Raw genomic sequence first — 24,572 nt, 5'->3', positions numbered from 1 at the left:
TATTTTTAATCTAGAAATCTAGGACAAGTCATTTCAAAGAAAACACAATATGCCAGAAGACAATGGGACTTGTCCTTTAGCATTAGAACTGACACTCCTAATTTTGAATATATAAATGCTGCTCTGATGTGAGGTTGATGGGCACATGTTAATGGGACAGAGGGTGGATCTGCCCGGGCTCCCAAACGTGGGAAGACGGATGTGCACGTGCATTTTTTTTCTCCTGCTTGTGTTGTGATTACCATGACCGCACAAACTAGTTGTCTATGTGAGCAGTCTAGTCTCATACTGCACTGTACAAGATTTGCATATGCTGCTATAATAATTGTAGTATATAATAATTACAGATGGATTGTGTCTGCATTAAAAATCAGCATCTTCCTTTAAGCTCAGATACAGCATCTTGTAGAGATTTAAGTGTAATGCTTATCTTTATGCTGATTCCATTTGAGTGTACTTTGATATTGATATTTTGGGTGGCTTTCAGTTTTTTTCGGCTTCCTACTTGGTAATTATGGGAGGACAGCTGTCATCTTACTTTAGGCCTATCTTCTCTATCAGAAAAACCCACACAATGCAGGGGTCACAGATGACCTTCTACTGATGTGTCTTTTGAAAGATGATGTGTTTTGAAAATCCTTTTAAACTGCAACTCTTACAGTTTCCATAATTATTCAGGTCACATAAAAGAATGACTTAGCATATTTATAACCCCTTTTTGCACTTTCAGATTTAAGGACATGTATTTTCTAATTTGTAATCATCTAATTTTAAAAAGGGCTATCCATAAATAATAGGTATGGTTTTAGTGCCAGACAGGGAAGCCCTGACAGGATTTGTGATGCCATTGGTGCCAGTGGTTGTGCTGTGTCAGGGAACCGAGCAGCATTTTGCTCCTACAAGCTGTGATTACCAGGGGCTCAGTCAGGTCGCTTCTGTGTGGCCCTGCGCAGGGCTGTCACAGGCCAGGTGTGAGGGCCAGCAAGGATGCTGGCTGCTGGGCAAAAAGGGACTGGGAAGCCTCCCCTGCTCGATTTCAGGGAAATGGGTGTTGGGTGATAGGCAGGGAGAGCTGTTCTCCCAGGTGGCAAAGAGGGAAGGGAGAATGGCTTTCATATAGAGCTGTTGGGTATAGCTCCAGGGGCTGGAGCCCCGAACAGGGACCAGCGAGGGCAGGGGATGGATTTGGGTAGCCCTCAGGCGACTCTGCAGTAGGGAGCAGGTCGCTGTGCATAGGGCTGGCCGGCAAACAGCTGTCCAGGAGCGGGTCTGTGGGGCTGTGCTGGCCTGGCAGCGGCTGGCTCCCAGGATGAGTGGCTGAGGCATGGCTCTTTAGGGATGCTGCATGTGCCACCAAGGGTGCAACTTGCTTTTCCACAGTGATTCCTTCTCCAGTAACAAGATCGTACGGAGGTGCTTGCGCTAGTCACCAAACAAAGCGTGCTGGCTCTTGTGTTCAGAAAACAGCTCTGTATCGGAGATCCAGGCAGTACCCCCAGAAGGTGCTGGTGGGGAGGAGCAGCCCCTGTCCGCCAATGACCGTGTTGGCAACAATCAATGGCAAGCCCTTGCAAACGGTCTGTAATGACACTGGGATCGGCAAAGGGTTTTCTCAAATCAGGGTAAGATCAGTTGAAATCCACTTCTATGGAAAGAAAATACTTCAGTGAAACAAAAGCTGCTGTTAGAAGTAGCACTAGAGCTTTAGATTTAGACAAGATGTAAATTTCTACCTGCTATGCAACTCCAAATTGGTTTGTTGTAAATAGTGCTTATGTCCACAAAAACAGGCTGAGACACCAAGGGCTATCTGAACTGATAGATGCTTATGTGCTTTTTAATGTGAGCGTATAGCTTTTTCCCGAAGGAATCAAAAGCTTTTGGCAAGTTTGAAAGGGGAGTTGACTGATACTGCATTGTAAGTAGTCACATTAAGACTTCCGCTACTCCTTCGTAAACTCTCCTGGAAACCTGCCTATGCTCTAAAGGCCATAGGCTGTTTTATTCTATCTTTCATTATAAAAAGAAGATTGAGAAGTGACTCAATTATAATGTATAAGCACCTTTATGGGAAGAAAATACAGGGTACTAGGAAGCTTTCTCACCTAGCAGGGAAGGTGAGAAGAACCAATGCCTGAAAACTGAAGGTGAAATTGGAAATAAAGCAACTGTTTCAAAGTACCTGCCGGAACTCTCTGCTGGGATTTGTGATGGGTTCTACCTGTCTTGGTGTCTTCAGACAATCACAAGATATCTCTGATATTCTTTAGTTATGTAGTTAATCAAAGTGTAAGTATTAAACTTAACGCAAGGGTATTTTGGTGGTCTAGTAGCTTTTGCTGTGTGAGTTGGGATAGCTGATCTAATAGTCCTGTCTTGCCTTAACATCTCCAGACCTATGTGTTATACTTCCTTGCCCATCACAGTTGAACTTCAAGTATTTGGTGCTGTCTTGTGAGTGCAAGAGGAAATCACTGTTTCCTTGATTTTTCTAGCATTTCAGTTGCATAACAAAGCATTGTCCCAACCAAAAGAACACTTGCAACTAAAGAATTTGGTAGTTATTTCCTCTCATTCCTGATAATATCTGGTTGCTCCTATTACTGCTCCATTAAGAGTTAATTTTTTGCAAAGTCTGAGTTTGTACAATATTGCAAATACACCGCAGCTGTGTGTACTCAGTGGTGACTGCCTTCAGCCTTGCCTTTGCAAAAGGGACAGCGACTGCCTGTGCAATCCCCTGAACAAGGGCATATCTGTCTAGTGCAGACAGCTGAGTGTCTGTAGGTGCTGCAAATCTGCCTTGGTGGGAGGGAGCAAATCAGATCATAGTGCAGGGGCAATTTGGGGGAAAATCTGCTTCAACAATATCTTACTATAATGTTTTATATGAATAAAATGGGACACTTCTAACTAGTTTAAGCTTATTAGCTGGGTGGTTATTACATCATGCCTATGCTGAAAATAAAAAGATCCACTGCTCTAGCTAAACTACTTCAGCATGGCTTGAGTGCAGCTCTACTCCTGCTGTGTGACTCTTTGGACCCAGTAAGCTGCATATAGCGGTATTTGAATTCATCAGGGTTTCAAAAGAACATTAAAATTTAACAGGTACATTTAACTAAAAAATCTATATCTAAATAGCATGGAGGTAGTGATAAAAAGGAAGTCATTCAGGCTAAGATATTGTATTAGCTTCCCTGTGACTGGACCTTTCAGACAGCACAGAGCCGGGTTGAAGTCGCTGAACTAATGCCAGTTTCTTTACTCAGAGCCTGTGCCTCTGTTTAAAGGGGCACCTTAGCCTCCTCTTTGACTTTAACATAGGGGTTTTTTTGACAGGTGAGTTTAAAAAAATCAAAACAACCCAAACCAAAATAACAACCCACAAAAAAATCCCCAACCCCACAAAGAAAAAAACACCACTTTTTAGGGGTTTTTCTTTGCTAGTACTACAAAGGTATTTTGCTACTAGAATCATCTTTCAGGAAAACCTTTTTCTTCCCCAACAGGTCCACTGAACCTGAGGAAGAGCATGATCAACCCATGTACTACTCCAACTTTACCAATGACTTTATTAAGGTTAGTTTCTATCTCTGTAATAAGTGAATTTTATAGATCTTAGGTGGGACACAAGTTCTGAAATGTTGGAAAAATATTAACTTCATGTAACTTTGCATGATTCCTTAAAAGTAGCTACTGCAACAAGAATGACAGCCTGTCCATTGCTACCTTCTTCCCACCTCATGCTGAAACACCTCCGAAGTGCTAAAGGAACAAAGCCCAGACCCCTTCAATTCTTTTAATCACAGATGAAATTAAAGTGCTTACACAATATTGTAGAGTACTCTGCAAATACTGAGTCACCACAGTGAGTTGTCAGTTCTCCTATAAAAATTACTGAAAAATCATTGTTGTGTGATTTATTTCCCTGGCAGTTTATCTAAAAATAAAAATGGGACCCAGATTTCCTCAAAGCCTCCCCTTCTCAGCTGTTTCAAAACTGAAAGTTAATAGTGAAAGCTGCTGCCTGACAGTTTTAAATCCCTTTTGCTATGCAAGCCAGGGGCATGCAGCATGAGTGGTTCCTGGGGTGTGCAGGAACGGGTGAGAGCTCCAAGCATGGCCATCTGCATGGACTGCTCCTACCTAGCAGTTCTATACTGCTGTGTTTCCACATGCCTTTTGTCTCAGAAAAGCACTGTAGAACTGCAGGTGAAATATTGTGGAGCAGCTCCTCTTCTGTAACAGTCTTCTACTTGGTTTCTGGATGATAGCGAGGTTAATTAGGAGGCTTGGCTATAAAGAAGGGCTGGAGAAAGGTTTGTTGCTGCTTGGTGTACTGCTGTTTACAGCTATGCAATGAGTGACACATCCTCCTTCTGAGAGCAGGGAAGCAGCAGATATTTACACTCAAAGCTTCCAAGCTATACAGGTCAGGGCAGACCTGGTTGGGCTATAAAGATTTGTGTGCATTCTCTTTTGGGGACATATGGGTTAAAGCAGAAACTCAGAATAAAAGCCTGACTCTATTGAAATCAGTGGCAAAACTCCCATTCCCTCTGGATTGTCAAAATGATCTGTAAAGCCCCCTAAGATTTGTGTTCTGTTAATAATTATTACTTCTACATAAAAGTAAACTTCTATATTTAAAACTTATAACTTGGCAACCACAAAATGCACATGTCTAATGAATAACTGTGTGAGCCTATTACTCCAGCTCTCCTCCATTCTCATCCCTTCCTATGTTTTACCTGCTATTAATCTGTCTGAATTTCAGACTGCAAGGTCTTCTGGGCAGAGACCATTTTTTCTGCTGGTGGAGCAAAGCACCTCTGTGGCTCTATGTTAAATAAGGCAAGTATTTTAAATCTGGGGAAACAAATGTTCACAAGTTTGACAATTTCAGAACATGAATGCAAGTGATCAGGCATGCGTGTCTAGGGATGTGCTTTCTACATACACATATTGTTTCCTTTTAAAGACATCTGCATTTACTGAATTCAGTCCAGAATTTGGCCTAGAAGTTTACCGTTATTATGCCTCAATTCAGCAAATCGTGACTGTAGGGAGATTTAAAATTAAGTATACATGTAAGTGCTTTGTTGGATGGAGGCCTTTAAGATTTTGTGCATTTGTGCTCTTGTAATTTTAAAATGAAACATTATTGAAAGTCTTCAGTTCCTTATTCTGTCACTTCCTCACTTATTTTGATTTATTATACATAAATACATGTCTCCTAAATTCTAGATGTTTTTGAAAAAATAATTCAAAATACCTTGATATCAAATGTAAAAATAGTATCTGCTCTTCACTGAACTACAATAATATCCTCTGTTCATCAGCATCACTTTTGTATGTAAAGAGCAGCCCCACATCATGGCCCTCTCATGTCAAAAACTTGGGTTTTAGCCAAGATGAAACGTGTCTGCTCCAAAGTTGGTAGGTTCCCTATCTACTTTGCTTCCTGAGAATGGTAAATGTTGCTGCATCTGCCCTTCATTGAGCTACTACCCCTGATCAAAAAATCTTGTTGAGTGGGTGTTCAGAAGTGCTGTCCTTCCAGTCCTGCCACCATGGATGATGTTGTTTTGGCTGTTGGGATTTCCTTTGGGCTGGGTATAATTTTCCATGCAAATTTTAAACCATGGAGATGCCAGCTCAAGGATGTCTCTTAGCTGCTGCTGTAGCAGAGTGGACCAGGTTTGCATGGTACTTTGAAACAGAAACGAGACAACATGGCCAGGCAGTAACTTTCTTGTGATGTAACACAATAAATACATGTAAACAGACATAGATTAAGACTCATGTTGTAAATTGATATGGTGCCCAGTTCAGGTTGATTAAAATAGTTTGAATGTCTCCAAAACTATTAGTCAACTAGATCAATTACATTTGATGTGCCAAAGGATGTGGAAATACCTATTTATCTTTTGCATAGAAGGAGTCTAATCAATCCTAATTTGTTGTGTTGTATAAAATCAGATCTATTTGTACATGTGTCCTGAAAACACAGATGGCATCTTTGGAAGCACTGTCCTCTTTGGGGCTCATGACTGCTAGCCTAAATGGCTGGGGTTATCTCTCTGAGGTTTGCTCAAATATTTGTATCTTGCATCATTCCACACAAAATATGCACTTGAAGACTTTTTTTTTTTGTTCCTCTAAATAATGATAAACATCTAGTGGAAATCTTCAGGGGTCAGAAAATACAAAGCTAACTGAATTTGTTACATTTTCTTTGCTAAAGATGCTGTGTGAATTCAACAGTGGTAAAAAGCACTGGATTTACAGCACAGAGCCTAGAGACCTCCGTTTTAAGTACCACCTGCAGTGGTGGTTTATGAGATGAGGTTTGCTCTCCTAGAAGTTATAATGAGACCACCCAGCCCTGGTTACATATGCCATGGATTAGAATTCAGATGGTAATGATTTCTTACTATTACCAAGGCCAGATTTGATCTGGTGATAGAATAACGAGTTCAAATTGTGCTAGGAGTCTCCTCAGCCTACAGCCTCCAGAGAAACTCTTAGACAAGTCATCTGAATTTTCCTCCCTTGAGGAGGGCCCATGATCGTGTAAGTACTTGAGCCATGAGGACTGTCTCAGTAATTGGGATTACATGCAGGAGTGAATTGTAATAAGCTTTTGGTTTTGTAGCAGCAGAAGTAGAGGACAGTGATTTCTGATTTTCTTCAGTTTGCCATAGTCCTATCCCAGTTGTTTTCTTAGAAATTAATGTAATACTCAATATCATTTGGAATTTTACTGAGAGGAATTAAACAAAACTGGTAGGATATCACAAAACCAAAGAAGTCTTTAGCAACAAAATGCAGTGTTTTAGAATAGAAATAAATGTCAAGAAACAAAAAAGGTGAAATGGAAGTTGGATGATAACAAAACAGGTTTAAGCTTGTCAGGGAAATGCCTTGTTTTCCTATGAGTACATCTGTTAAAGTGTATAAATAAGCATATGTAAATATATGTAAATAGTTCCCTGAAGTGAATAAGAAATTACAATTAAAAGGATAGACAAAGTTATTAATTGAAAGTAATGATAAACCCAACCTTTGTAGTTACAAGCTATGCTTCAGTCCCAGAAACTTGGGTAGAAAGTTTGGGAAACAATTTAAGGCTGCCATTCTGGCTTGCTGCAGTGTAGAGAAGAGAATCCACTTATTCAGGAGAAATGCAACTTTACCACTTTGAAATAAGACAGTGTGAAATACCCTATTAGCAGGCACATCTCCTTTTGGGCCTTCAAATTGGAAACCAAAGGAACAGCTTTCTGAGAGTTTAACAAACTGTCTCTCTGCTACAGCAAAAAATAATGGTGTATAACCTGCTCTTGATCAATAATTAGTGGAAAAACATACCTAGAACAGAATATTTAACAAGGCCACTTCTGGTTGAGAATTCTTCATGGGTCTGCCCCAGATGGTCCATGCCTGGACCTGACACACAACCTGTATTAAACATGCTGTCATGGGCCAAAATATGACAGCATTATTTTAGCTTGCGAAAGTGAAATGCAGACCTTCATACAAATTTTATGTGCTACCAGCTTTGGTTTGTACATGCAGACTGTGTGTGCATGTTTTCTAGTTCCTATATTTGGAGCTTCTGTGTCCAAATGCTAGAAAAAGTTGTGCATTTGCAGTGGGGAAGACCTCTAAATCTGCTCCCTGTATGAGGCTTGCTCTTGTTCTGCCACCCTCATCATCACCTTGCCAAATAAGTACAGGAGTAAATAGTTTAGGAGAAAGACATCCTTAATGTCACAATCTTGTCTTTAATGGAAATGTGAATTTGGTACTGTCGTGTTTAACAAGCTAAAAGAACAAATTTCATAGTATCCCTCATAAAAACCTCAGAACTTGATTCTCCTTTCACTAATGCAGGTATAAATCACCATTGAAGTCAACAGTTATACCAGCTTTAATTCTGGCACATATGAGAGAAGATTGAGGCCCTTAAGGTATTCAGCTCTCTAGGCTATCTTTACTAATACACTGCCATAATCAGAAAGCTCTCCTCCTTTACAGAGGAAAGATGAGGGGAAAAAGCAAAGTGACATTAATCTTTTCTGAGTCAGGCTTTCCTCTTGGGTGTGACTACATGCAGAAAAGCTGGGATTTCCAGGTGATACTAATCAAAGATGGCAGAAGCAACTACAAAGCATACAAATAAAGCATCCAAGTTTCATGTATTAAACCAATCAGGACAGTGCTCATGGTATAACAGCTAGGATACAGTCAGCTGTGTTGCTGTAAGGGGCCTGGAGCTTTACTGCATGACAGTAGCATAAAAATAAATTACGTTATTATTAGCAAACACATAATAAAATTAAAGCATAATGAGTACTAATAGTTGCCTATCTTGCCTTCCAAAGATACTGTGTATTTTACATAGATGCCTTTTGGATCAGGAAATAGAATTTCTATAGATAGTCCCACTAGAAAGCTTATAGTCTGTCCCAGCTTTTCTTAAATAGCTGCTCCCAGATATGTGTGATAATGTGTATATGTGTGTGTATACGTATGGCTAATTTTTATTTTCTGTATCTTGAGTGGGGTCTATATGCAAGTTCAGGCTCCTCTTCATCACTACCAATGTAGAAATACAACATACTGTATTGATGGACTTGAAGGTCCAGTAGCTTCAACCTTAATGTAACAGAAAATCAGACCCCTTGCTCTCCCTGCAGAGAAGAAACAAATGAACATCAACCTACTTAATAAAGGATCTTGCTAAAAACCTGAACCTGAACGTGCATCAGTTTGATGGCTCTCAGATATCATGGTGTTAAACATGGGTATTTGGGTGGATGGATGGCAAGGGAGAGGATAAGTTGGTGACACCGAGCAAGTAAATACTTAGCTGTTACCTAGCGCCCCTAAAACTACATCTTAAGCATGAGTTAAGGCGTTTAAGTATGCAACCGAAAAATGAGTAGCACATTGGTGTCATCCCTGAAGCCTCTTATCTTTCTCTAACAAGAAAAGGTGGGAGAGAGGAATATGCTAAGGTCAGTATCATGAGCTGATGTTTCAGACCAACAACCATTTAAAAACCTTACTCGTTCTATGCTTGGCCAATGAAAGGTATCTAGTATTTTGACTCCATTGTTATCATCCAAACACAAAAAATACTGGCTGTTTTAGACAGATTAGGCTGAAGAAGATGCAGGCTTTGACCATGGTTCTGCAAGCATTGCATAGCTTCAGTCCTCTAAGTAGTTCCACTGAGCCCAGGGGGATTGGGTTTCCTCCTAGATTTACTGATGGAGGGAGATTCATGGCCATAATTTTTTGCAAGAGGAAGCTCCAAAAGGACATATCTGCAATCCTAAGAATATTCATTAGAAAAGCTAATAGTGGTCTTGTTCAGAATAAAACTTCTGGATAGGAAAAAGTTCAATTATTGCTGGTGTAGCAGAGACAGTTATTCTTAAATATTTGCTGGTGCACTTATTCTCCCGGCAGGTCACAGCAACAAAGAAAAGCTTTTAATCTTTAAAAGGAGCACAAGAGAGTCGCTAAAAGTTCAAAATGAGCATGCATGGTGAGTGTTACAGCCAGAATTATATAAAATTCTAAGATGGACCTGGTCTTATTGCATTTTGATTATGAGTTAGCTTTAACAGGAGGGTACTGTTTGGTTTTGTTTTTTTTTTTTTTTTGTTCCAACTGCAGCAATATCTTTAATAAAGTGCCCATTAGAATTAGTGCTATGCCCTGACTCAAGTCTTGTAGTCAGCCATGTAGAAGGCTCCTTGTCTACAACCACAGTGAGGTACTATGCTGTAACAGTTGTAGTTAACAAAACAAAACAAAAAACAACCAACCACCTGAAAACATTTAGTTCAGAGTTGGATCCAAGAAAAAACCCAAAGTTCTAGCATGTCTATTTTGTGCTAGAAGACCGAGTATGAAATTTTCCTAAAGCAGATCAGGGAGTCTGCTGTTGGTCTGGGGAGTTCATTCACTATTCATATTATGAGACTGTCTCCACGTGCTGACAGCAGAGGTGGTCTTCCCAGGTTGTGTCTTGTTTTCCAAAGAGGCATTCTTCTTGTGGGAAGTCTGTCTCAGGATAACTTATTCTCCAACTTGATAATGAGCTCCTTTTTGTCACTTTTCACCAGTACCCATTTTCCAGCCAATCCAAAATCAACTGTTGTTCTTTGCGTAGCTCTGCACGTATGTGCACGCATGTGTGAGCTCCAAGGATGACCTGGTTCTTAACCCTCTTGTCCTCATCCATGACTTTTTGTTGCAATCCATGTTTTTAGACCTAAGTTTCTGGTCTTGCAAAACAGAGGTGTCATGGTTTCACTTTTGTTTCTCTCAGCAGAAAGACTGGCTGGGGTGTTTTCCCCCATCTCTCTCCTCTTTCTGTCCTCTTGTTTTCCTCTTCCATTGTGCCCACCCTCTTTGCAGAGTGGTGGCGAACGACATTTAAGGAGTATGGGGGAAGGCACAGACTTCTTCACCAAAGATGACTGGTTTTGACCCAGAGTCCTGATGTGAGGTTCTCTGCTGCAAACGTAAGTTGACCTCTCCAAAACTTTGCTTCTAATCCTGCTCACAGGTAGAGCTGACCTGTTTATACCGAAATAAAAAATACGACACGTATTTCTCATTCTCAAAAGCTCATCCAATCTAGCTAGCTTGGGTTCTGGTAGGAGCTCTGCCAGCTGCCACATCTTCGGCTACAGTATAGGCATATCTGCTGACTGACTGCTAAGCTATCCACTTGGAAGAGAACATGTAAGCTTTGCTTAATTGCCTTTCCCTCAATTACAGAGAGTTCTCCAGAGTTTTCCCCAAGGTTTTATGAAAATCATCTGGTAGGCCATCTAAAAGATTTAATGTAGTAAACAAAAATCTGCAGCTTAAAAGGCCAAATTTCAATTTGATTGATTTTATATTCCATAGAGTTTCACTGGTGACGATGGTTCTGTACAGGTTACAAGTGCAAAAGAATGTGACCCAGAGACAGGCTTTGTGCTCTTCTTTGGCAAACGCTGTCTCCCATCTGTTTGTCGCTATTAGACGTTTCTTCATTGGCAGATGAAAAACAAAATGTACAAAAGGATCCAGTAAACTATTCCATACTATCGTCAGTACAACCAAATGCATACAGTCATTACTCTGATAATGATGTAGCCTCTTATTTTGGCCAACTGTCAGAAGTCTTCAATGCAATACATTTAGTGACTAAATGATGTACTAGTGGCATGTGAAATGGTGAAGTCTTTGGAACAGGAAATGAGAAACAATTGCATGCCTTTACATTCTACTTAGAAAATAGTGTCCTGTGATACAAAATTTCTACTTTGTGGCTCCTCTTGTTAGTTAAGTGCTTTTTTGTTATGTCAGGCAATAAAATTAAGATCTTAAATGATATATATATATATCTTTTATGTTGTGCATCTGGTTTGTCCTCCAGTCGAGTCAAGATGAAACGGGATCAAACTAGACCATTCAAAAACAACCTGTACTTGTAGTATCTCCTCTGCAAGCCCTGTTAACTGGGTAAAAGTTGAAAAGAGGTTCTAAGCAGGGAGCTATGTACTATGAGCATTTAAAAGGATCACAAGATTCGTATAACCTATTTAAACTTGAGATATTCTTTTGCTGGTGAGTTATTTTCTGATGACAATATAGAGATGTCTCTTGCCCATTCAGAGGATCCAAAATCCCTTGGTGACAATTATGTACCAGAGATTTCAGCTAACTTTCATTTATTCTTGAAGATTATGGATGTAGTTATTTCATAAACCAAACTACCCAGCTGCAGTTGCAAATTTTTATTTGCAATAGTGGAAGCTGTATTAAAGCCTGGCTAAAAGCTAACTTCCAGCTTGAGTAACCATGCTTTGAAAATTGTTTCTAAATTCCTCATCTGTACAGCTTTAACAAGCTCTTTCAGGGGGATGGGAACCTGGATTTAGAGAAGCGCACAGCACATACTGTGTCATGTAAGTAACAAAACCAGTTGTTTTGTGGTGTATACAGGGTTAGTTCTGCTCATGGAAAGGAAGTGGTGGCTTTTTTGCAGAAGGAAACCCCCGATCTAAACGTAGGGAAGAGGCACCTTTGTACCTCCATCTTATGACATGCCTGCCAGTGCCCGTGAGGGAGACAATATAAGCCCCTCTACTCTGCAGGCAAATACATATATATATATATGCTGGGTGTTCACAGACCCCTGTTCGCTCGATGGAAAGGTGCAACAGTAAACACAAGGTCTATCTATAGAACTGAACCCACCTAAGTGGTGTTTAGTCTGTAGAAGTTAAAGCACACCTGCTAGAGTTGCAGCAGCCAATCGAGCACCATGTGAAGTTACTCAGGTCTTCAGCGGCACCATGATCCAGCATGCCGCTGAGGTGCAGGTCCATACGATTTCCAACATGTTACTTTGGACGTGTCCAATGCCATTCACGGAATTAGCTAATGAATTTACGGCACATAAATTACTCTGTGGTACTCCGAGAGCGGCTGGCTGCCACTCGCTTCCCATGCAGTACTTTTCCACGCAGGCGATTCTGAGTGCTGCCCTAAGCGATTTCAGTGAATCTAAAACTATTTTGCAGTCCTTCAGGTCACAGCAGCCTCCTGTTTATCCACTGCCGGATGTCCTGGCACCGTGAGCTCTACAGGGCAGGCGTTCCGAGATCAGCTATCGTGACATCACCTCCCTGCTACAAAAGCCATACAGTTCTGCGTTTACGCCTGTCTAGGGTTACTGCGGGCCGATCAAACGCTTCACAGATGACGGTTCGGTTTTCCGAACCCGAGGCCTGCGCGCCCAACCAGCGCAGGACCGAGGGCAGCCGGGCCGCAGGCACCAAGCAGACCCGGCGCTGCCAGGCCGGAGCGGCGCCGAGCCCGGCTCCCGGCGCGGGCGGCGGGCTGAGGCACAGGCCGCGCCCCGGGGGAGGCCGCCGATCGCCCCCGCGGCCTCACCCGCCCCCGTGCCGGGGGCCCGCAGGCGGCGGCCGTGCCCCCCCGCCCTCAGCCCGCCGCGGCGGCGGCGCGGGGGAGCCGGCGGCGGCGGGCAGGGGGTGGGGAGCGCCCGCCTCTCGCGGCTCGCAGCCGGCTGCCTCCCGCGGGCGCGGCGGGCCGCCTGGCGGGCTGGCGGGCTACCCAGAGTGCAGCAGGCAGGCGGCGGCAGGCGGCGGCCGGCATCGAGCTGCCGGCGCTCTCCCGGCCCGCCGGCGCAGCGGGAGCCGGGCCCAGGCGGCGGCGCGGCCCAGAATGCGAGTGTGAGATGCTTCTTCCCCCGGCAGCGGCGCCCTGGGCCCAGGCGGCGGCGGCCCCCGCGTGGATGCGGCTCTGGAGCCGGCGCTTCGCCCTCCACAAACATTTCTATAGGACTCATTCGCCCTGCTGAGGAGATCGGCCCGGCCCGGCCGCCTCTCCCCCCTCGCCGCCCCCTCCGCGCGGCGGAGCGGCTCTCTCACAGACTGCCGGCCCGCCCCGGCGGGCATGGAGGGCCCCGGCGGCGCCTCGCCGCTCAGCCCGGCGCTGGTGGGCCGCCTCCGCCAGGAGCACGAAAAGGTAAAGGCCGCGGCCGCCGGGCCGGGTCGGGCCGCAGCGGGGGAGGTGGGGGGACGCGGGCCGGACCGGTGGGGTGGGGGGGTGAGGCGGGAGCGGCTCCCCCGGGCGGGGGGGTGGGGGTGGGGTGGTGCGGGCCCCGGGCGGCACGCGCCGGGGCCTGCGTGCGGCGGGCGGGCACGTGACGGCGCTGACGTCACGGCTGGCGGTCGAGGCGGGTCGTGGCGGCCGTCGCTCCCCGGCGGGCCGAGGCCGGGGGGGGGACCCGGAGCACCCCCGGGAACGGAACGGCGCTGCCCCGCCAGCCCGCTACGGTGACCGCCTCCATGGGGAGAGAGGCCGCCGGGAGGTGCGCGGCCCGCGGCCCGGCCCGGCCCGGGCGGGGTGCGGAGCGGAGCTCCGTTAGCCTGTTGGCAGCCGTGGCGGTGCTGAAATGGCCTTTAGAACGACACACGTTAGGCAGCTGACCGGCAGTTAGCAGGAGTGGAAGCCTCTGTGAGGGCTGGGGAGTCACCGGGCCTGCCCTCGCACACCCTGCACTCTGCTGTCTGAATCGCTTGCCCTCACACGCCTCGGAGACCATTACAGTTACGTAAGCATAAAGCCTCGGTACGCAGCTCTCTCTTAAACACGTGTTTTTCACCCTTTTTCCACTTCTCTGTGGTTTTCCCAGTCACAGGGCCAGTCATGCACCTTTTTAAAACGCGGTCCTGCAGTTAGGCCCTGAGCACGGCCCAGCAGGTGCCTCTGAACTGGGTCATCTCGTGGGCCAGCTTGAAGAGCAGGTGTATCAAAAATTAAGTGTTCATAACTTGCCTTAAAAGAAGCACTGATTACATTTGAAATCAGTATGAAAGAGCCAAACTCCTCTGCAGAAATGATTCCTGAGAGTTTGGAGGCTGGTTCCACATGTGGCCGTAGTACAAAACTTGAGATAGCAGGTTGCACCCATGAACCAAGGGCAGTGGGCCCGGCTAACTGAACAAGTGCGATTTTGGGCTCGTAGGTCCCAGCCTTGCAGTGAGCTGTGTGCGGCTGCAGGAGTCACTGTGGAACTCACGGTCATGTTCAGTGTATTATTGGCACAAGTATGTTTGCCCAGTCTGCACGCCTTTCAATTTTTCTGCTCATTTTTCTCATATGATTAAAATTTTTTAAAGCTGCTTCTAAGATGCACATTAGAGCTCCTCAGTTATCACAGAGGACTTCATCTTCAGTGTGTATTGCTTTGTCACATGCTGGTTTAGTTAAGGGTGAGAAAACTGAATGACACGTACGTGGTGTAATAAATGTGCCTTGTCTGGAGTACAGTGTGCAAAAATGTGTCTACTTCTGAACAGCACCCTAGATCATTACGAAAAGATCTACGTAACTGACTGACCACTAATGTGGATGAACAGTAAGAGGATCTGCTGGAATACTCTGCGTCATCTGTTCTGCACGGATAGTAACCCATTATACCAATAATTGGTGATAGTAACTTGTCTGCGTGAGCTCCTTCAGTTAATTTTCAAGGTGGTAGAATTTGGTGGAGAGTCTGGCACATTAGTATCAGTCAGGCCTAATGTGTAAGTGGATGTCTGTCATAACCACATAGAGTTATTCCCAGTTCCATGGTGAGACCCCTCTGTAAGCAAGTTTAAGATTCTTCTTAAACAGATCTGCTCCAGTGGAAAAGAGGCCCGGGAGACCATTAATTAAGCCTCTGTTAGGCTGATGTACCAAAATAATATTTTATCATAGGGAAACTTTACGTAATTTCTGCAAATTGGCTAAAAAAAATTGAACACTTCAGCTTCAATATGAAATTATACTAAAGAACTACATATCTTGGTTACAATGGAGCGTCATGATGAAGATATAGTAGACTTTCCCTCTATGCAATGAATATATATAATTGGATTACAACAGTATTTTCAGTTACAAAAATACTGTATTTTAGGATGGAGGAGGTCTTTTCATTTCAGCTGCCTCTTTTCAGAGATGCATATTTTTCTCACAAAATTACTGAAGTTGAAGGCTCATGTTTTGGCCTTAGCACAAAGATGAGGGAAAGTTAGTTATCTAGTACTTTGGTAAACGAGTAATTGTAGTATAAGCATCATAACAAATAGTAAAGTTATTTTGCCAGAACTGTATCTGTATATACTGGCATTGAAGCAGGCACATATATTTATTTTTAATTATTGTGATGTTGTGCTGTCCCAGTGACGCTTGATTAAGTATAAAGAAACCTATTTATTCCCATTAGTCTGAAGGCAACCTTTAGTGTAATAGTGAAATACAGCTTTATCTATCTGCAGAATTAAAGATAATATTTGAATCACAGTTAATTATTTTAACATCCAGGCCATTGTACAACCCTGGTTCAGCTACGAGTTTGAGCTTTTAAGCGCTGAAGAGCTGCTCTGGAGAACATGTGAACTGAGGCTTCCTTCCTATGTAAAAATATTAAAAGAACAGGATGTTCATGACTTTCTATCTTTAATCTGATTGAGGCTGCAACTTCCAGGTTTAGGACCCCTGGTGAAAAGTAATTTTAATTCTTGTTTAGGACTGCTTGCCTGTTGGACAGATTTCATCTTGTTAATTTGTAGCGATAGTAAGACCAAACTGTTAAAAGCAATTTTCAGTGCTCCCACTAAAGGCACTTTGTATAAAAACATGACTTAGAATGTGTATCTTGGGGATAAATTATAGAAGAATATCTAGTAATTTTCATGATAAAGACCATCATTGGAAGCACAGTGCCTGCGTAAAGTTTTGAATATTTCTGTAAGAAGAATATAATGTATGTATCATGGATTACTTGCAAGAGCAATATATGTTAGCTGAAAATACTGCGTTAAATCTATTGCAAGTAAGTACAGGAATTATAGAATGAATATTTAAATAGGTAGATTCTCAAGCTATCGAGCCTGAGTTTAAACATAATATTTGACATACATTTATTCCTACAATTAAATGCGTCGGGATTACTGACAGGAAGTCAGATCTGTATGATTTGGTAAGACTTGTGTAGGCAGTGAATTTACAGTGGGCTGATACGTTCTATAGTTTCTGAGCAGTGCAATGAAGATACGTGCAATGGGAGACATTACAGAACCAATTAGACCCAAGAGACATTTGTGGAGTGCAAACACAGGCATGGAGAATCTAAAGGATTCCAGTATTAGCTGACAGTATGTTTTTTTTTTTTTGTATTGCAGTGACAAAACACTTTTTTTTATTTTCCTTTTAGGAAAATTAGGACAAGGATGTGACTCTCCTGTCACTCATCATGACAACAAAGCACAATTAGATTTAGTGCAGCTATTACTGTAACTCATTGGCCACTGTGTATTATGACATATTCTTAATTTTTATGAATTTAAGCAGTGGAGCTGCATGATCTTTAATTTCCAAATTGTTTTCAAGATCCTGGGTACTTGCAGTTTTTTAACAGTTAAACAACTTACAGGTGGGTTATGGGGAAACAAATCACAGAATCCTAAACTTACACTCTTTTAAATTGTTTTCTTCTTATATGAATTACTTCTGGGGCTGGCTGCTTCTGTTTGAGTTTTTTTCAAGTAATATCTGTGCTATGAAATCAGCATCTTGGCAGTCTTAAAGCTGTTCCTGCAGTCTGGAAAAGAGCAGCGAGACTGAGTAGGGTCTTGTACACTTCACGCTGCTGCAGGAGCCACTGGAAATTGGAACTGCTTGCCTGTGGATTCAGCACATGAGATTCAGTGTCCTTTCCAGTCCAGTGTCTCCCAGGGCATTACACTTTTTCCGGCCTACATCCAAGTTAACAGAATCTAGAGAAAGCCTGGGTATGAGACACCAGTGCAGTCATTTTGCACAATAACTGTTTGAGAAAAGTTAACAGAGTGTCTCTAGCTTGGTTTGACGTGCTCTTTTTTAAAAGGACTTGTCTGAACCTTCGTTTGCCATATTCCTTTTTAAAAGGTTCCTGGACAATTACTTCTTCAGAAACTTGTGATGACATCCACTCTGCCCTGTCCAGTGCTTTTTTGTAATGGTGGGTTCCAGTAATGTTTTCTCATGTGCTGCTTTCAAGTAAAAGGGCTAATACAGTCATTATCTGGAAGCTTTCAATGTAATACCTACCGTTCCTCCAGTGTTAATTGATCATCACTTTTATTTTTTGTAGTCAATGTTTGTCTATGTTCTTATTAGTATGACTTAAATACCCACAAGTTTATATAGTGTCAAGAATTGTGAAATAAATTAACAGATCTTAAATATTTTTTTTTAATGGTAATTAAAGTCAACCTATTCACAAAAGAGTTTGAAGAGCATTGCCTTTATTCTGGAGTGGGCACGTCTGTATGAGTCCTGCCTCATTGGTAACTAAAACATGTAGATGAGATTATATCCACAAAATTTAAATGTTACTAAATTGTGCTGCTTCTGTAGCTGTCTACAGATACTGTGAGTAGATGCAGTGACCAGGGTGCTGTTTGGGAATCATCTTTAGTACCTCTAGCATCTTTGCAGGTCTCCATTCCAGAAGTTACACTAATAACTTGTCTTCTCAGGTTGGCTTGGGTACCCCTTGCCTCATGTATTTCTCTCCTCCTTTGAGACTGCGAAGTTGTATTTTGTTTTAATCTGGAGCTCCAATCTTGCAGATGAATATGCTGACTTGGAGCTTGCCATCTTGAGGCCCTCAGAGCAGCAACTGCACTAAGACTTCATTTTTTTGTAGTGGGGCATTAGGACACTAGGCTGCACTGTGCAGTTGGTTTTGTGGTTCGTCTTGTCTGTTAGGATAAGCTGCAGTTTCACTGTTATAAAAAGGGTAAATCCCTCCACCACTGTTGTACTAACACTTGGATCAGACTGCTGTGGGGCAAGAGGAATCCAGTAATGCATCCCAAAATGGTCGTGTCAGATGCTGGCATGAATGTGGCGAGGGAAATGCCCAGCCAGCGATGGGTGAAAGTGGACTGGCCCTTTGAGCTGTGGCCGTGCTCATATGCAGTTAGAGCAGTTGTGAGCAACAGTCTCAGTTACTTGCTCAAAAATTTCATTAATGATCACGTGAGTTATCCAGGAAGGACATTAATTTGGTGAACGACTTTTTAATCTTCGGCTTTTTTTGTGACTGCTTGTTTCTGCCTTTTAGCAATTTTAGGGTGGCACATTTGTGACACTGCTCAGTGACCTGGGTTGGGATTCAGCTTAACACCAAACTTTGTTGTTGACTTTTTTGCTTCTTTTTTTCTTCCTGGATTATTTTTCAGCCAGTGTGGTTCCCTAATGTGGTTGACTGTGCAGTATCACAAATATCTGCCAGCAGATTGTGTCAGGGTTGGAAGGATAAGATGGTGGAACTGGAAACGGGGTGGGATGGTCACTGGTTTACTCAGGACTGCAGCGGAATGTTGAACCACAGCCTGAAGGTATGTCTGTGAGGCAGGTGCCATGGCTCATGTCAGTTTTAAGCTAGTTAACTTGGGTATTGCTAGCAGCATAGTTGTTGCTTTATAGACTACATTAAAGCTTGCAAAACCTGCTTGAGATGTTTGGTAAGTTAGATCATGGGAATTCTATGCTTATGTTGGTCTGCCGCTGTCTTGGCTAGGATGTGGTATAGCCACATGAATATGTTTACCTGAAGTAAGCTAAAATATTAAGTTACAAGTTCCTTAGCTCTATCTCAAGATGAAGTTACCTGACATGGATACTGACTTGCTACCAGGGAAAGGCAAGACCTTACTGTGGTTTGTTCCCTGCTTGCATCAGTTCAGTTGGTTAAGAGCTGAATAAACTCACTCACTTAGTGGAAAACGTCCTGCTGCCCTTGGGATTTTTGCTGGGTTTCTGAGTTGAAATGACTCCCAAAGGGGACTGACAAACAGCCAAACAGCATAAAGGTGTTGGCAACTCACGGTTGAAGTGAGGAAGAAGGATGCTGGCTCCTGTAAGCTGACACTGCCTGCCTGGCTGTCACAGGGGAGTGGGCTGCCACGCTTACATGTGCCATGCTTACTGCAAGGTAACTGTAAGTCATTTGTCTTTGTGACCTGTAACCACAGCAGTGGTCACAACATAAAATAGTCTTGAGAGGGCAGAATTTCCCAGCCAGCAAAGGAGAGATGAGGCATTTTCTATTTGTAATTCTTAGATGTTTCAAGTACAATTTTTAAGTTCCCCAAAATAATTTTGGTCAGAACTTAGTTTTTAATTATTGATAAATAATTGTTATGTACTACTTTTTCTGCAAAACTGAGACCCACTTGTGTGTACACAATTAATATAAAAACAGTAATCTTCACTTATTTTCTTGTAGAGAAAGGTAAAAATTGTGGTTATATTTTTAAATAAGATTTTTTTCCTTTAGAAAGAAATGTTTGCTGTGATTCAAATTTCTTTCAGTCTCTCTTTTCCTTCAGTATTCTTCCCAAATACATTTCTTCAAAAGGCAAAAGTTTCCACCCAAAGGGGGATTTATGTTAATAATTTGTTGAAATGTAGTTTTTTTGAGTAATATGATTTAATAAATGAATGAGAGCTCAGAAATGCTTTCTTTCTTTTCCATTAGATCATACAGTGTGCCAACAGACTGAAGAACTTTTAATAGTTTTTTTTTTCATATTTTGATTTAAAATGGGGCTCTAGGAAAACCAATTGTGCGAATGTTAATTCTGTCTTTCTCCATCAGTGATTGCTGTGTTTTAGGCAAGTACTGTGTAGTTTCCTAGAGGAAAAAATGAAAATTCATTTTAAATGTTTATTTTGTGTGTGGCTTGTTACATCCTTGTTACCAAGAGTTGATTAAATATTTGACCACCCATTAGTGTTCTTCTGTAATGTAGTTGTATTGTGAACTGGTTATTTCATCGGTAAACTTTTAGGGTTTGGGGGTGCAACAGAGAAATCTCATGCATGAGTTGCATGGCAGAGTGGGTTTTGATACTGCAAACATTTACAGATGGAGGCAGCTCGTGTGTGGATCAACTGCAGTAAATACTTGAATGTAGAAGGTTAAGCAGTTAAAACTCTGCAGAGTAGGAGTCATCTGAATTAGGTCAGTAGTGGAAATTATCTTGGATTTATCATGAGCCTTGCAAACGTGGATCTGCATTTCAGAAAACCAGCATACTTCCACTGTAGTTTGTGGAAGGTTCTGAACAACAGAACCAAGGTCAAGACTGAGATATTTACACAGTCCTGAACAGCAGGGACAGTTTCCTGAAGGCAAATCATTGGGTTTAGACTTTATTAGACCCTTACTTTAATTACCACCTCATTACTAGCTCTGCTTCCACAAAAAATATTCCATACTGTCATTTTCCCTAAGTAACTGGAAATGTGATTGAAAGGGATGTTTAAAGTGAGACTAATTCAAGATTAAATAGTCACAAATTATATTATTGCTACATGTAAACAAATTACTTGCATATCTGATTTTATTCAGATTACTTTTCAAGTGGTAAATAATGCTTTATCACTTATATAGTGCTCTTACATCTTTAGAGTGCTTTTCTCACATTAATTAATCATCATTAAACACTCTGAGGTGGGTAGGTTAATACTATTATCCCCATTTTGCAGATGAAGAAATGTAGACTGAGAGGTTGTGATTTGCTCAAGGCCATATAGAAGAAATAGAATCAGAGCTGGGATTAGATCTGTGTCCCTAGCTTCTAATTTCAGAAGACCAGCCAGATTGTGAGCCACAATTTTGAAGCAAAATACTCAAGTATGCATGTAGAAACAGCACACATTTACTTGGCCTTTTAGAAACCTAACTTGCAATTTGTTGAAATGGAAACTTTGCTTTTTGTGCCATGCTGTGTATTTCCATGTTCTTACCCGCAAGTGTGGAAACAGTCTCTCATTCACTTAGGAGCTCTTCCTAATCCGATGGGGCATTTTTATTTTCATCATTTTCATTGAAATTAACTCTCATCTTAAAAATACCAGTTTCTGGTTCTTTAGACTTGAACATAACTGTGTGACTCGGATACAGCAGGTTTAGCATTGGTACCTGAAACTGTCTACAGGTGATACCAGTACCAGCTCTGTTGCTTATAATTTTTCATGAGCTGTGACATAAATAAAATTCTGACTTGGCAGCTTGCCTTATTGCTTTTCAGAACCGACGAGAGAGAGAAGAATTACCCTCAGTGTGCTAAACCCATTACCTTTGTAGGCAGTGCCTAGCTGCTTAGTAGAGAGAGAGACATTCGCATGCATGCACTCCACCTTGGAGAACTACTGAAATAGAACAAAATAGTCTTGGACTGTAGAGGAGAGCAGAACTGTTTGTGCACCACCTTGATAATCAGAAGCACCACAGAGAGTTATATTCAGCTGTTAGTAACGGGAGCATGTGCAGAAGTAACAGATAAGGAAAAATGAGGTGGAAGAAAGAGGTGCCCTTGTATGTGAGGGTGAGGACCTGCTGGGGAAAGATGGGGTAACGTGGAACACATTAAGAGACCCATGGGCATGTGCAGGTAAGAATTAGCTTCATGCTACAGCATCCTTCTCGTCTTCTCTTCATTCCCAAGGAAATGTTTCAAGTTATTTTAGTGCCTGGCTGCCGAGTTAGGGGATCTGGCTTCTGTTTCTAACCCTGTTCCTGACCAGTGTTAGTGGTTAAGTTACTCAGCCTGCAAGATCAGTGCAGTGCTTTTCCGAAGTACTGTACACTTTAATTCATGGAAAAGTTTTTGATCTCTTTGGATGGAAGATCCCAGAGAAGGTGGAACAGAAACAGATTGGAAAGAGAGAAAGTGTTGCAGACAAAAGGAATTTCCTGCCTTCAGACAGCTAGTGAAGTCTGTGGCTGTATGATACGAGTTGTTTGGGGGTTAATTGGGTGTCACTAGCCTGCAGGCTGCCCTGTGTTCAGATTGGCACGGTGGAACTGGGGGACACTTGGGAAGTGGTCTTAGGTCTAAAGCTGATCCTCCTGCTCTGCTGTGACTCTGCTTGAGAAACCTAGAGATGAGATTCCGTAAAAGCAGCAATGTATGCTTCCCTTTAAATAGTTCAACCTAGTAGTGATGAGAGCAGAACCAATGCATGATCTCTTGCTTTAACAGTTTGATTTTTAATCCAGAAGGAACTACACTTCGGGTTACAGGCGCACAGAGGTGTGCTGTCCCAGGGGGCCACTCGCAGAGCTCCCAGGTGTGGCTTTGTCTGGTTAGGAGCTTGAGAAGCACTAAATTTTAACAAGTTGCTGTTGGAGGAAAGTAATGTGTTTTCTGACACTGGATCCTGCTTTAATAACCAGACCCATGATTAGGTAACATTAAGTTTGCTGCAGGAGTAGTTTAATAAAGTATTTTAGTATGCAGATAAGCCATTGATAACCACATGCATTCACAAACTCATACATTTTTATGCCTAAAAGGGGAGAATTCAGAGTTTATTGATACCACTTCCGCTACGATGTCTTAAAAGTAATGCATAGTTGGTGGCACTAGGTGTCCAGACAAATTGAACTCAAATGAACAAACAAACAGGTCATTTATTTTATTTACCCTGAAAGGAATTTTCATTCTTTAATTGTAACTCTAGATATAAATTATGTGTGGAAGATAGACTAATGATTTTCCTGTGTTTGATTAAAGGCAAAGAATCAAAGATTTGTTTATATATTTATCTATTTGTTTCTTTGCTGTGATAAGACCAGTTGTTATCCAAGCAGTGGGACTGACCTAATAAAGGACATATGCATAATTGATCTCCATCTGTTTTTCAATATTTATTTTCTCTATTTTTTTAATGGAGTTCGGTTCCAGAAGTGCAGCCTGAAACATTTTTAAGGTGGTGTATTTTAGCACTTCTGTAAAAGGTCTCATTTTATTCTGGCCACTGAAACGAAGAGGTTTGTTGTTGGTTCCACCCTTTAGTATCCCTTCAAGAGAGATTATATCAAAGAAGAAGGATTAAATTAAAATTGATTGGTATTATTGATTTTTCTTTTCTTTTCTTTTTTTTTTTTAAAGGGGATAAAGGGCGATGGAAACAGCATATGCCCCTGTGCTGTTTTACTGATGGACTATTTTTCAAAAATGTAAAAAGCATATGTGCCCAATTTACATATTTACTAATTAAAAAAACTTCCTGGAAACATTAAGTAGACTATCTTCTGTAACCTTTAACATTGTAGCTAATGGATATAGCCTGGAAATTTTCATAGAAGGTCCTCTAAATAATGTAAATGATTATGAATATGTAACTAGTTAATATGCAGCTATGAAAGGATTATCATGTAGAGGTTAATGAACATGCTGCTCTTACGGTTTGCAGGGCTTTTCTTTTTGTGGTTTTAGCTCACTTCATGCATGGAAAGTCATGTATTGGGAATGGAAAGCTTCCTGTCTTTTCCATCTTCATCTGTAATGGGGCAATTAAACTGGAACTCTCTTAAAGCATTCCATAAACATTTTTGTATGCTTAATTATGTTGTGTACTTCACAATCACTACTGAAAGAATGAAGGATGTTGATAGAATAGGCTCTGACTCTTCTACTTGTTAGTGGTGGGCTCCATTGTATGTTAGCAATGTTATCAAACATTGCTGTGCTGTATGATTTATACCTTTTATGGAAACTTTACTCTTAAAATGGGCTTAATATTAATAGTATGAATTAGATTTCTGAGTTGATGTCCTGTAGAAGTCTGTATTTTACTCTTAACCTTAAAAATAGTTACCTTGCACATTAAGGAAAACATTTGCTAGGCATTTGATTTATAGTAGTTTAAAGCAAATGATAAATTTAAACTTGGCTTACATGGGATGAGCTACCTGGCTGAATTTCCTGATGGATTATGAAATAGCGTAACTGCAACTGTAGAGCTGATCCTTTTCATTTAAGTACTTTACTCTGTTTAAAGAACTATTAGCTCACAAAGTAGTCCCATTTTTTTACTCCTATATGAGTAGAAAGTGCAGGGTTGAGATCTGTTTTGCAATAGCAGCACATATGCTAACTGAAAAAAAATTGTCTTTCATTCTGTTGTTTGGA

At 41.9% G+C, this 24,572-nt stretch overlaps 1 protein-coding gene across 1 annotated transcript in view; it reads left to right on the top strand.

Annotated features, from left to right (window-relative positions):
- Positions 1 to 13,053: 13,053 nt before the first annotated feature.
- The window catches only part of URI1 (URI1 prefoldin like chaperone), a 42,846-nt gene continuing 31,327 nt past the window's right edge, over positions 13,054 to 24,572 (top strand). The window contains exon 1 of the mRNA XM_075040124.1: positions 13,054 to 13,572. Coding sequence (XP_074896225.1) covers positions 13,501 to 13,572 — 72 coding nt within the window. The 5' untranslated portion in view covers positions 13,054 to 13,500. The remainder of the gene's footprint in view (positions 13,573 to 24,572) is intronic.

Source organism: Buteo buteo, chromosome 11 (genome assembly GCF_964188355.1).
Source record: "Buteo buteo chromosome 11, bButBut1.hap1.1, whole genome shotgun sequence".
Lineage (NCBI taxonomy): Eukaryota > Metazoa > Chordata > Aves > Accipitriformes > Accipitridae > Buteo > Buteo buteo.
This window is presented reverse-complemented; position numbering and strand designations above follow the sequence as displayed.